The sequence below is a fragment of the Lichenostomus cassidix genome, chromosome 1Aa (assembly GCF_008360975.1).
Source record: "Lichenostomus cassidix isolate B80296 chromosome 1Aa, HeHo_3.0, whole genome shotgun sequence".
NCBI lineage: Eukaryota > Metazoa > Chordata > Aves > Passeriformes > Meliphagidae > Lichenostomus > Lichenostomus cassidix.
Genome location: NC_139480.1, coordinates 14,400,047 through 14,413,141, shown reverse-complemented (window position 1 = coordinate 14,413,141; position 13,095 = coordinate 14,400,047). Strand labels below are relative to the sequence as shown.

General features: G+C 38.1%; 1 protein-coding gene across 1 annotated transcript in view; it reads right to left on the bottom strand.

Annotated features, from left to right (window-relative positions):
• The window catches only part of ABCD2 (ATP binding cassette subfamily D member 2), a 43,357-nt gene that overhangs the window by 22,648 nt on the left and 7,614 nt on the right, over positions 1 to 13,095 (bottom strand). The window contains exons 4-6 of the mRNA XM_085041219.1: positions 10,753 to 10,921; positions 7,544 to 7,638; positions 5,997 to 6,142 (exon numbers count right to left, since the gene is read on the bottom strand). Of these exons, the coding sequence (XP_084897345.1) occupies positions 5,997 to 6,142; positions 7,544 to 7,638; positions 10,753 to 10,921 (410 nt within the window). The remainder of the gene's footprint in view (positions 1 to 5,996; positions 6,143 to 7,543; positions 7,639 to 10,752; positions 10,922 to 13,095) is intronic.

Below are 13,095 nucleotides of genomic sequence, written 5' to 3'. Positions count from 1 at the left end.
GTGCTTTCTGATGTTCCTAGGTAAAATATTATTGAAATAGTAAACTGTTGCCATTCTGTTCACCACCAAAGATCCTTTGTTGCACAGTTGCAAGGCAGGTGCATTAACTGGAGGTAACTGCTCCAGCTGGACAGAGTAACGGGAGCTTAAAGCAGAAACTAGGTCATGTAAAGCAACCGCCAGATTACTCCCTAACATGCAACTTTGTCTGTACCACTGCTAAGCTTCACACAGTTCTCAGTTAACTTGTAGGTGAATTTGTTCCCTGGCACTGCTATCAAAACTAAATTGTAAAAGCAAAAGGAATTGTGGACACTCCATTCCTCCAAATGTTCAAGGCCAGGCTGGACAAGCCTTTGAGCAGCCTGGTCTAGTGGAAGGCGTCCCTGCCCCTGGATGCAAGGCCACAGCTTCTAACAAACAGCAGAACTGAGGTAAGCTGTCTGGAACTGATTAATCTCAAAAGAGAAAAGGTAAGATCCAAAGTAGCAGGCAATTTTTAAAGCATATCTATATCAAAATACTATACTATCTATGTGTGTTACGTTTTGTGTTAATGTTTATCTACCTCAGACCTTTTCCTCATTTGCCAGATAAGTGGTGAACTTTGGAAATAAACACATTGAAAAGGAGCATCATGAACTTGACAACAGCAAGTATGAAAGATATATCCAGATACCAGGGAGCAGGTATCTGTACAACATGACATGAACTGATGGCCAAGTATCGAAGGAACAAGTCAATGTGGTGATGCACTATCAGCAAAATGCTGAAGGGCAATGACAATTTCTGGTGCAGTGCTGGCATGTGCAGTCAGAGTACAGCTTAACTCCAGCTGACTCAACTAAAAGGATCATAGTAAAGACAGAGCAGTATTAGCTGACAACAAACTAGGATGTGCAAAATACAACATAGAACAGAGATATCTGAGCCAATCTAAATTAGATGAGGCAACAGAACTCATATAGGCATATTTGCACAGCACTTCATTCAGGCTACTTCTCTAACAGACCACACACTAACAAGAAAGTAGCCTGATACAGAAGAACCACACAGATACATACACCATATGCACAAACTTCCATATGTTATGTAGGGTAGATGAAAGTGAAACACAGCAATTTTGCAAGATTAAATGGTTTATATAAAGAACTGTCTCAGGATGAGAGTGACCACTACTAACTACTCCATGCTTAAAAAAACATTTCAGTAGCACTATAATCTTCAAATTTTCATGTGCTTAAAATGTAACAATTACTTTTATTTCATCGCTTTATTATTTATATCACTTAGAACTGAAACACTTGCGCTTGGTTTCATCTAAATGATGAATATCCTACATGAGGCAAATCACATCAGACATTTGGATTACTTGACAGAGCTAAGGAAAGGAAAAATATATCTATAGCTGATGCATTTTGTTTTGAGTCCAAGGATATTTTTATAATATAAAAGGAAAAATGCCAGACAGGTAAATGAACCCCAGACAAAATACCAGAAGTAGAGCAGATGTATGCCAAACCAAAAAGCTTAGGAGGGCCAGATAAACTTTAAACTGCTCCATTCCATACTGTCCTAGCATTAATAAGTAGTCAGCAAGATATTGGTATATAAATTTTAACTGACAAAGAACAAACAACATTTGATACTAGTTTATTTTGGTTGCATCCCTTTTAGCATTTTATAACCCTGGTGTTGAAAGAAAGAATCATTAGAGATCTACTTCAATGAGCAATAGCAAGAGAGAATACAGAATGGGACCGTTGCTGTAACTGCCGAGAAAGTGAGTAGGTCTTTCACTAGTATGGCATACAGAGTAACAGAGAAACTATGCATGCTACTGGAGAAACACACCTCTCACAAAAATACCCCAATTACAGTAAGAGCAAGCTGGAGAGAAAAAACAGTGACAATGGATGAGGAGAAAGAAGTACAGTGTATTACTCCAGGCTCTATGTGAATCAGTCCTCAAGAAAGACAGAGAAAATGTGGATGGACATTTTAGATATGTGCTGTACTAGGACTCATAACACAAAGTTATGATCATAGATTATGGAGCTAACAGAGACTGCACAAGACATTCCTCCATGCAAATAAGACAATAAGACACAGCAGGCAGAAAATTATTAACAATTTGTATCAATAACCCAGTGGTAATTAGTTTTACTGCAGCTTTATGGTGCAGAGATGTTGAGGAATATTCCTGTGCTGTTGTCAAGGTAACCTGCAAGTATGTAGGCGTGCAATTCTGCTGGCATTTATATCAAACTAAGGAAATGAGAGCCAACATGTGCAGAACCTGTGTTTCCTTACAACTGAAAAAGCTGAGACTTTCAGTTGGAGAGCAAGGAAAACTGGAGTAAACGCTAGGAAGAATTGTGTGCTAGAGCTCTCCAACTCCATGGAGTCTCCTCCCAAGCTGAAGACCAATAGAAATAGAAACAGGACACAGTCTGGAGAAATAGGCTACTTTCAGATGGGCTATGAGAGGCTAATTCCCCAAGTGCTTCAGATACATCTCATGTTACATCTTTAGCGTCAGTACTCATGTTGCCCACTACATACTTTTATTATTTAAAATTGTATTTCAGGATTCTGATTTGAATCATGATTTCCTACCAACTAGAGCGCCACAAGCTTTTATTTTTTCATTAATGCTACCTTCTTGGCCAGTTGGTTAAAAGATGAATGCAAAGAGGTGGTTAACACAAATGAATTTTACTTTGCAAAAGAGGGACAGAGAAGTAGAAGAAGGAGTGAGAACATACACTGCCAGTTACTGAATCTCAATGAGATCTGATGACTTGTTGAGGTGTGACCAGCTCCCAGCACTGATACAACAAGCTGCTTCAGGCACCAAATGATGCTTGACTGCTTAAAGGCTCCTAAAGCCTCCCTATCTTCTGCCCACTCTTCTCTTGGACAGGTCTGTCATGGATAGTGGCACAGCAGCTGAAATTCCTGGGCTTTTCTCATCCTGCCTCCAAAAGGGCAGTTTGTCCCATGAGGATCCACCAGAACTATGACTGATTATAGACAAATTCTGCAAGGCCTAGCCCTACATAAGGGGAGAGAAAAAGCCTTCACAGTGATTCACAGCAAAGGACAAAAAATGCAGTAAAATGATGCTAAATAATCTGAAAAAACCAAAAAGACAGGAATTCTTAAGGCTCTGTTTTAAAGCCCACAGACCACTAAGTAATGCTAATTACAAAGTGTTTGCAGTGTGGATGAAATTTAGAGTATACAATGAGCTAATTCAAGTTTTAATAAATCATACTTTTGTGTGTAGCTTCTGACCATGGCAAAGACACATGATTTCCCACACATTTCTGGAATACTATGCTGGAACTTTACAAACAGAAATGAAGAAATAATCTTTTCAGTGAAATAATCTTTCAGGTACTGTGGAGTATTTTGTTACTTAGTAGTCACAGTATTCTCCACCATTCATGTGTGCAGATGAGGTTTCCCACGTTTGACTCAAAATGGACTGATGCAGAATTAAATTCAGCCACAGGAATGCAGATGCTTCAATGGTTACTTTGTCTGCTAATGGAAAGCCATTTGCCATGTTTTAGCCCAAAGACATAACGTATACACACAAACACAGGGATGTCATCCTAACTTGCTGTTCTGATGGACATCCACCAATTCAAGAGCTTTTTTGCTATACCACAGCTTTCATCTACACACAAACGAAAGGGTGAGGTAGGCTGATGTCAGCTTGATCTCATCCTACCACGTCCCAGACCCTGACAGTCTGGAACATTTTCCAGATTGATAGGAACAATTTTCACGAAAGTTATGCTGAAATATAAGTATGATGAAATGTAGGCAGGGCACTCTATTTTTCAGGCTAGAATTCATAGAATTCTATCTGACAAAAAAAACAAACAGAAGATAATCCTGATAAAGCAGCAATTTGCACAGGGTTAATAAGCCAAATGGTTGCACCAGCAGGACCTTACAAAACAAACCTCTTTAATCTGGGGACTTCAGGACAGTTTACAAACCACTACAGAAATTCTAAATGTATATGAAAAAACCCCACATGAAAGCCTCAACGACAAAAGGAGATCCACATAAAAGCCCTAAAACTCCAGCAGATCAGTTGTAAATCTTGTCCCAAAATGTACAAACTTCAATGTAAAACTGAATACCCTTCAAGTAATTCTGAGTATCTCAGATATTCATCTAAGACTCTGTATTCCCAAAGAACAAATACATTGGGCAAAAAAGCAATTTGGGATCCTTAAGGAGAGCCTAACAATCTGCTGAGTTTTATCAACCCCTTCAGCCACATTCACACAGAAATCCCTACAAGACTCAGTCTCAAGTCTCTGTACAAATATGAGTCCCTGTACAAATATGAGGCCACATTTCTGAGCCTACAAAACGTACTCTGACACAGCTGAACTGTCCCACAAAGCAGACTTCAGAATCTTCAGGACAGTCAAGGTGTAGCCACTTTAGCAAAAGAGCCCTCTCTGTCACTCACTGTTGCCCCATTTACCCCATTTACTGCTCTGTCCCTTGGGAAGGGAAACACAGAGTTCACAAGGAGACACGGAGCCAAGCTAAGGCAACGTCCCTTGGATTTTGCAAGGACATCACAATAGGATCCTTCTTCATGGGGATCCCACTAGGATGGACTGCATATGCCAGTCCCTACATGCCTTTGGTCACAGAAGGCTGCAAAAACAGGTGAATTCTGACCAAAACTTTTTGAAATGTTTCAAAGAAGAGGTCTGCTGGACAAAATCTCCCAGCACTGCAAAGTTAGGGGAAGCAGCTACCAAAGAGCCATGTTTATGGAAATGAAAACCCAGCAGATGTGATTCAATCCCCTCAACCAGCACCTTGGCAAATATGCCTGAATGTAAGGTCAGTCTGTTTGCTTTCACAGAAAAAAGTGAACATAAGTAAAGACAAAAGGGTGTAAGCAAGCCAGCCACAGATGTTGATCTGGGTAGGGGCTGGGATAACATAGAGGAAGGAAGTGGCTGAAACTCAAGATTTTCTTCAAGAAAAAAATCCAGAGTAGCTTTTTTTCTGAGTAAACCAGTTTTAGGAATGTTCTACTCAAGAAGTATTCTGAAACACTGTTTTGGAAAACATTTAATAAAGCATTTTGCTCCAAACTCCTGAATAAAGCTCTTCAGTCAATCAGAAAAATGACAATGGCTAGAAATAAATTATACAGATATTTGAAAAAATTATAGAACAGTGTTCTTTGCTACCTTCACCTGCAGCAAGGAAAATCTACTGATCAGTTAATATTTTCCATCCATCTTAATAGCTTGTAATTTTTAAACAAGGCTACAAACTGTTATCATGAATACTTCTTTTGCCCACGGGAAGAAATGAACTACAGGAAGTAAAGATTCAGTGTTTGACTTTGCTTTTGCAAAACAACATAGTTAGAAGTCTCTAAGGAGATATTCTAGAACCAATTGCATAAGAGTATGTACTGAGAGTCCAACAGCATGACAAAATACAAAGAAAGCACAACAAAGCCAAGCTTTCCCTAGTGAAACAAGCATATATTATTAAAAAGGCAATCTGCAGTTACTATTGGATTGGATTGTGGTCTTGCAGTGTGAAAGTTAAGTTTTGATTACTTCAACATTAAAGAACCAAAACACTCTCACTTGTTTTGATCTTTGATTTTAACAGAAATCAGATTTGAGATATCCTAGGTCTATTTCAAATTTTTTTCAGGTTCCAGTCTGTTTCCATGATCCCAATTATTCAGGACTTTAGCCATCTGAGGAGCACAGGCTCCAACACAAGCGTATGTGAGTCCTTTCCAATGACTAATGATGTTGCGTCACCAATAAGAAAAGCTCTCTTTTTTTAACACACTCCACACAGCTGAAGTTGCACTTACCTCCTTTTAACTTGGATGTACACATCATAGATTAAAAATGAGAGAAGCAAGGTCAAAATTCATGTAACCACATAAAAGGCATCACCTTCAGCAAGACACATACCTTTGTGGTATATAAAACATGTGTTGTGGAGGGGGTTTATAGAGAACTCCTTCATACACAGGCCACAAACCACTTAAAATTCTGAAGAGAGAACTCTTTCCACAGCCATTGGGTCCAGTGATTAAAAGATTCATCCCTTCCTCAACCTGCAAAGTGGATGAATATGCAAAGATGTTACTGTGCAGTATATGCAGCACAAGACAGTCTAAGACCCCTACATGAGCATTTATATAAAATTATCAACCAATTTCATTGATTAGCTGCATGTATTCATGCAACTATTCTGGTAACAGTGGAATTAGATAAAATATGTGAGCTGAGATAATGAAAATAATTTCTATTATGTCTGAGTATCTCTATAAACTAATGTTTACAGTAATATATAATAGTTATGTTTATAATAATATATCATTATATACATGTAATATGATTCTATTACAGTGTCAATACATCACAGTTGGAATCAATTGTTCTAAAGCAGATTAGGTCCAAAAATGTTAACAGTGTATCAAGCAGTACTGTGCCTATCTGTGGTATTAACTGCAGGTAGGTGAGGGCAATCAAGTGATCTGGCGAATTTATTTCACATTGCCCTTTCCTACTCAATTACCTATGTTAACTGGGCTGTGATGCCAAGTGATTTTTTTTTTACTCAATTTACTATTACCCTGTGTATATATAAGTGTGTATCTATGCATCATCACAATGTCATTGTCTATTTTTACAGGAATATACTGACTGCTATATTTTCTTTCTGTCTCTTGAGACAAATAAATACATTTAAATGATGTGATCATATAGTTGTAATTTTACAAATCTGAAACTCCTACCCTGAAGTTGTTGGAAATTTTGCCATAGTTAGGACCCTTTCCTCCTAGTTCCTAATTCAGAAGAAAGGGAATGCTCTGCTTTAGCTAAATTAAAAGATCTGCTGGAATTGTTCAAGTTAGTTTTCTGATAACTTCAACTCATTTTATAAAGAACAACTTCTGCACTGGAACATCAGATCAGGATACATATGGGAGTGATTCAGTAAAGGTCACTCATTAAAATTGTGAGCAGGTACCAAGAGGTGTCTGGAATAGGTTTTAAAAAAAACCAGAACTTTCTGCTGAGTCAGTGCCCTCCACTTGGGCTTGTGAACTATGCTGTCAGCTATTAGTCAGCACTGTTCTTTGTGGTGATCAAGTGAAACTACAGATTTAGTTTTTTCACTGTTGCTGTGACCTCAGATTTTTAAAGGAGCCTTTGTGAGTAAAGCATCCCAATTTGATTGAAATTATCTACAGATGGATGCATACTCCCATACACACCTTTGAAAATCTCAGGTCTATTTTTCACCTGGCAACAGCATCAGAAAGCCTCCCTTCTTCTCTGAGCAGGACAAACTATATGTGTCTGCCTCTATTGAGCTACTATGCCTACCTTTCTGGACTTCCCCTTTTATCCACATGTTCCTCCAAGTACTTAACATAAGGTATATGAATTCTGTGCTGTTTATGTTAATGTGATGGCAACAATCAGAAGATTCTTGCATATCATCTTACTTTGAAGTTTAGTCTGGAAACCACCACATCGCCATTCGGAGTAATTATAGGAACATTTTCACAAATAATTCCTTGATCAACATCAATTACTTTCCCTAGAAAGAAAAAAAAAATAAGAGTTTGTGAAACCTTCCATTAAGCAATCACTTGTGACAGCCTCTGTGCACAGTTGAGTATATTTTCAAGTACAGACTGGTGTTTGAAACAGCTTTTTTATGTGCTCCAAGTTCCCCTAGTGGAAAATCTGGATAATAAATCTTAGCTAGTCTGAAAGACACTGTCAACAGTAGCCAAGAATGTGCAATGAATCCTACATTAGATCATAAACATAATGCACAGTATGCATCATAAATATATGATGCACTATAAAGATGTGTTCATTCAAATTCTACCTGTATTTAGTGTATTCTGTTTTAAATAGCTGTTTAATACCAAGCAGTAAAAAAGTTCAAGGACAGCCTTAGCCACAGGCAGACCAGTTAACCTTCTTTTGAGGATTTAATTAGGAATCACTACCAGCTCTGAAAGTTGGAGCACATTTCAGTCTCCTCCAGCAACAAGAGCAAAGGAGAAAACATTTTATGGCTTGCTTCCCCCTCTTTTTGATGTCACAGACACTGTAAACATGTCTTATGTATTTGCAGAAACTCATGTAACATTTCAGGCAGGTAGACACACTTAGCTTTTGGAATTCTCGCAAACGAAATATACAATCTCTATTGGACATTTGTATATTCTGTAATACAAGGACTTTGAAATTAACTGTCCTGGAAAAAGAATTAAACTAACTCTAACTTCTCAGTCACCTGTTAACGGCCTTCTCTAACAGAACCCGACCAGCTGGGCTCCTAGACAAATATCAGAAATTGCCTTTATAGACGAGAGGCAAGCGAAAGACATTTCATATTAGAAAGCTGTTTATTTACAACTTAGACTAATCTGAACAAAGAGAAGTGTAGCAAAGGTCAAGTTACTTAGTTAATTATAAAAGGCTCTGGTAGCATTTCCTTCAGTTAAGGTTAGTTTTACATTTTTCATTTAGAGACTCTTTGTTCAATTGCTTTCATCTTTGCCAAACTATAACAACCTGGGCAGATATTTTTATGCCATTTATCAGTCCAAGCATTCTTTTCTCCTAAAATAAGTTTTACTTAAAATGATTCTCTGGTATACAGCATGAGATTATGGGGGAAAAACTGTTTTTCTGTAAAAAAAAATTACTTTGATACAATAGAGACATTGTAATTAAAATAAATATATGATAAAATACAGTAAGCTAGTAAGAATTGATTAAACTTGATTCTCATTTCCTAATCCTAACTTAACAGCATTTGATTGCAACTTTAGCATGCTTTTAAAGTATATTTATGTGTAATCAGAAATAAAAACTGATAGTATTTGCACAAGATATACAAAATTTTATTTAATTTTTTTAATTCTGAATTATTAGATACACCATAAGGCATTATTATTATCATCTATAAAATATTATTATTTTCATATTTTCACACTCTTACTGACAACAGTAAATGCAAGGCACAAAACAGACATTGCTTAGTTACACAGACTTATACTGGATGATTCAAAAGGAAATAAATATGATGTGTTCAAAGAGCCACTGGGAAAGCCAAATATTAAGATTTTTCTTTAAAAATCTGACACATACACATATATCAGCACATGTACTTTTATCCCCACACAATACACTCTTCAGGGATTTCTAAAGTATCAAGACCAAAAGAAAGGAGGAAAAACAGTATTACAATAGGACTTGTCATAAAAAATGTGGAGCCTGTGACCTAGATTCATCTGGCCTAAATTCTTCTTAAATCCTTGTGCACATTGTGCACAATGCTTGGTCCTGGCTAGCTGCCTCTGAGAGCTACAACTACTGAAGAGCAAATGCTAGTCACCATGGCTTAGGAGGAATGCAGACTGCAGAAGTGTGGCTGTAGTGGAATGAAACCTTGGGAAAAGGTTGCAAAGAAAAGAGGAGGGATGTTTAGGTATACTAGACCTAAACGAGACATGAAAAGCACACTTGCATATCTGAACCGCATTTAGTTTTAGTGTTAAACACAATTATTTAATAAAAAGAGCCCCCAGATTATTTCATTGCTCCAGGGACTACAAACCTTTTCTCATGTACATGACAAAATGCAACAGTTATAAAATGCCATTTCTTTAACATCAGCAAAGTATTACCAAGTTCTACAAGATTAAGATATCAGCTAGTTCCACGCCTATCCACCATGCTGCATCAGACTTTGTTATGACGAACCTCGTCAGAGGACCTTTGAGAAATATGAGCTGAAGGGCAGCACTGTTGAAATCACTGCAAGAAGTTATTTCACAAAGAGCCCTTGGGGGCCTATAACTCTACTGAGGCTTAAGTTTTCAAAAGCTAAAGGAAGAGAATGAGGCTTTTCAACACCACAGAGGGCAGCAGCAAAACTGGTACACTGGGAAAAAGAGGAAAAACCCATTGCAAAAGCTGCCTTTAAGCTGCTCGGAGAGAAGCTGGATGCAAGAGGCAGAGAGAGGTGGCACATAATGGAGCACAGTAAGAAATGGATGTACGCAGAAAACGCTCCACAGAGAGGGTGGAGACAGAAAGACAGTGGCACCAGAAAGACACAGGATGGGGACAGAAGGGAAAAGGTATATATTGATCAGATCATTTGGGAGGTGAGGAGAAGGGAAAAATTGACATTTTCAGTTGAAGATTCCACTAAACTGTGAAAAAATGAGCACAGGCTGATCTTTAATCATGGAAAACATTGTATTTTGGAGAAAAACTACTGAACCAATCTGTCTTTTCCCTTCTACCTCAAGCAAAATAATGCAATGATTGAAGATTAAAATGTTAGTCTCACCTTTCTGAAAGAAATGAAGTGTCTAAGGAAAACAGGCACTGTCTGTGTAAGAATACTAACATCACCATCACATATAATAGTATAGTTGAACTGCCTTTTTCATTGAAAGTTTTTACAGAAAACATTTGAGCAATTTTGTGGATTAGAAAAGCACACCATAAGAGCAGAGTTATAAGGTAGTAGGGGGTTAAAATGAAAGGCAAGATGGTCTCTGGGGCATTAAGGCTGAGAGGCTGATTAGTTACAGAAAAAACCCTCTGTTCACCTCCTGTCCCACTGCACTCTGCTTCCCCCACCACCCCTGAGAAATTCGTACAAATATGAATTAATTACCTTTGATTTCTAAGGGCCCATTGATGTGTAACTCTGCTTTATCTTCACTCCTGCTGTTGTTTACAGACCCTTGAATAACAGCAGTTCTTTTGTAGATGCCTCTCTTCACCTCATCAAAGACTGAAAACATGTTGTAGACACGGGCAGTGTAGCCTGCTAGCTCAGTGACCTGAGAAACAGCAAATACCTCATTTCAGTCACACTTCACAAATTCTACAAATGAAACATTGGCCAAAGATCAACATGATCAACAATGCATCCTTCAGTGCCTATCAATTTTCATTCCCTGAAATTCTGTGCTAACCCATATGCCACCTGTAGCTCCTAGCAGCCTGCAGAAAGGACAGTTTTAGTCCTGTGTAAGCTATGACAGCTCCAATAAATGAAGAGCTTGTAGAGACAGCTCATTTCTGCAATGTTCAGTGAGCAGAGAATAGCTACTAATATATATGAAAACAGAGAATCTGTTACACAAGAAAAAAACAAAATCTCAGCATTTTCCAGTAAAAACAGAAGTCCGCAGAAGTGCAAAAAAAAGTCATCTGTAATTACTTACTTCCTGAAACCTCCCATGGGAGAAGTAAAAGAGGCAGCACCATCCTAATCTAAAATTCAGTACAAACTAGAAATGAGTCTTCTATTAACTGCATGGCAGAGCGCTAGAACTTAAATCTGACACCTTGGAATAGAACTGGGCATTTTTAAGATGGTGAGGTCTCTTAAAAGGTTTTCTCTTTTTGTTTTGGTTTACTTGTCACAATTTTCACCTGGTGAAGACTGAAACAACAGATCCCTGGACCTTGTAACTTTCTATTCATGGGCTATTCAAGGGCTCCGAAGAACTGCCTCCACCTGCTGGTAGCAAAGAATTAAGCCAAGGCCTTTTATAATAAATGTATTATTAGATGGTTTTAAAAGGTTAGATTTTTATACAAAATGCAGAGAGGACAAGAGTAGTAACAAAATCAGATAAAGATTATAACATCCTTGGGTTGCTGTGGTTAAACACATACACCCCATGACTGAGTCTACGTGATATGGTGTACATAATTCCAAGATTATTTGAAATAATTGGAAATAATTCTGTAATTCTTCTGTAAGTTTCACTATTTGTGCCAGACTCAGACGTGAGGCCTAGTTCTGGCCACGTGGCCATCATTTCACTGGAGGATGATGGAGAGAATCCTGCATGTGATGAACAGAACTCGTACCAACTGTGCCCCAGGAGAACCATAACTTGTAGTAGCTTCTAAACCATGACTGTAGAAATTCATTTTGTTCAAACACTAAATACTACCACCTAAACTATTGACTGCAAAGAAAAGTAGAGCCCACATTATCTGCACAGTTAATTACATTGACTTGAAGGAGGCTGCCTTGGTGGATGAGGTGGGCAAGGACCGGGACTGCACTTGACGTGGGTTGAAGCGCGCTGTCCTTTGGAAACTGCCTGAATCACAAAATGGGAATGACGATGAGGTTGAAGTACTGCAGTGTCTCTTGAAGAGAAGCATTAATGTAAAATTAAGATGGATATTCACAGAACTGGTCTCTGGTCTCATGCTATCTGGATTAGAATCTTCCCATGTTATAAACAAAGTGAGTTTGTTCAGTTCTCCCTCTACTATTTTGTGGGTACTTTTTTTGCCGAAAAGCCCACAGTTTTTCTAAGTTCTCATGTGCATTACATAAACGACTTAAACGCTGAAAAATAGAAATTACATCAGTGTATAACAGGTTATCTGGCAGCATCTTGAGAGCAGGAGAACAGCTAAAGGAGTATAGGTCAAAAATCACAGCCATTAGGATTCCTTCTGAAAACAACACAGACTCTGGCTTTGTCAAAGGCTGTATCGGAAGGTGCCAAACTACCCCTCCTCTTCCAATTTACAAAGCTGCAGCTATTATGGCTGGATTCCAAATTACAGAATCCATAGTCTTTGATTAGCTGCCTAGTTAATGTATCCCTCCTCACACTGCACTGGGAAAAGGGGTTCCCACCAAAGGGATGAGCAAACACAATTAACAAATGAAGAACAAACATTCAGAAGGAAATGTTGAGGAGATTAACGGCACTGTCTCACTTTTCTTTGGCTTAGTAGTTGGCATTTAAAGAAATCCACAAGAGAGACAAAAGATCAAAGCCCAACTCTACTGGAATTTGGGTAAGGACCTGAAACAACATCTCTGATCTTCCAGATGAACCTTCTGTACTTCTAGACTATTTGTAGTCCCAAGCCAAAATTTTTCCTACTAAAATTTCTCTATTTTGCAAAATTACTTACAATTTAACAGGTTCACAAGATACTGAAAACAGCCTTATCGTTTAAGTGGCCCAGAAAT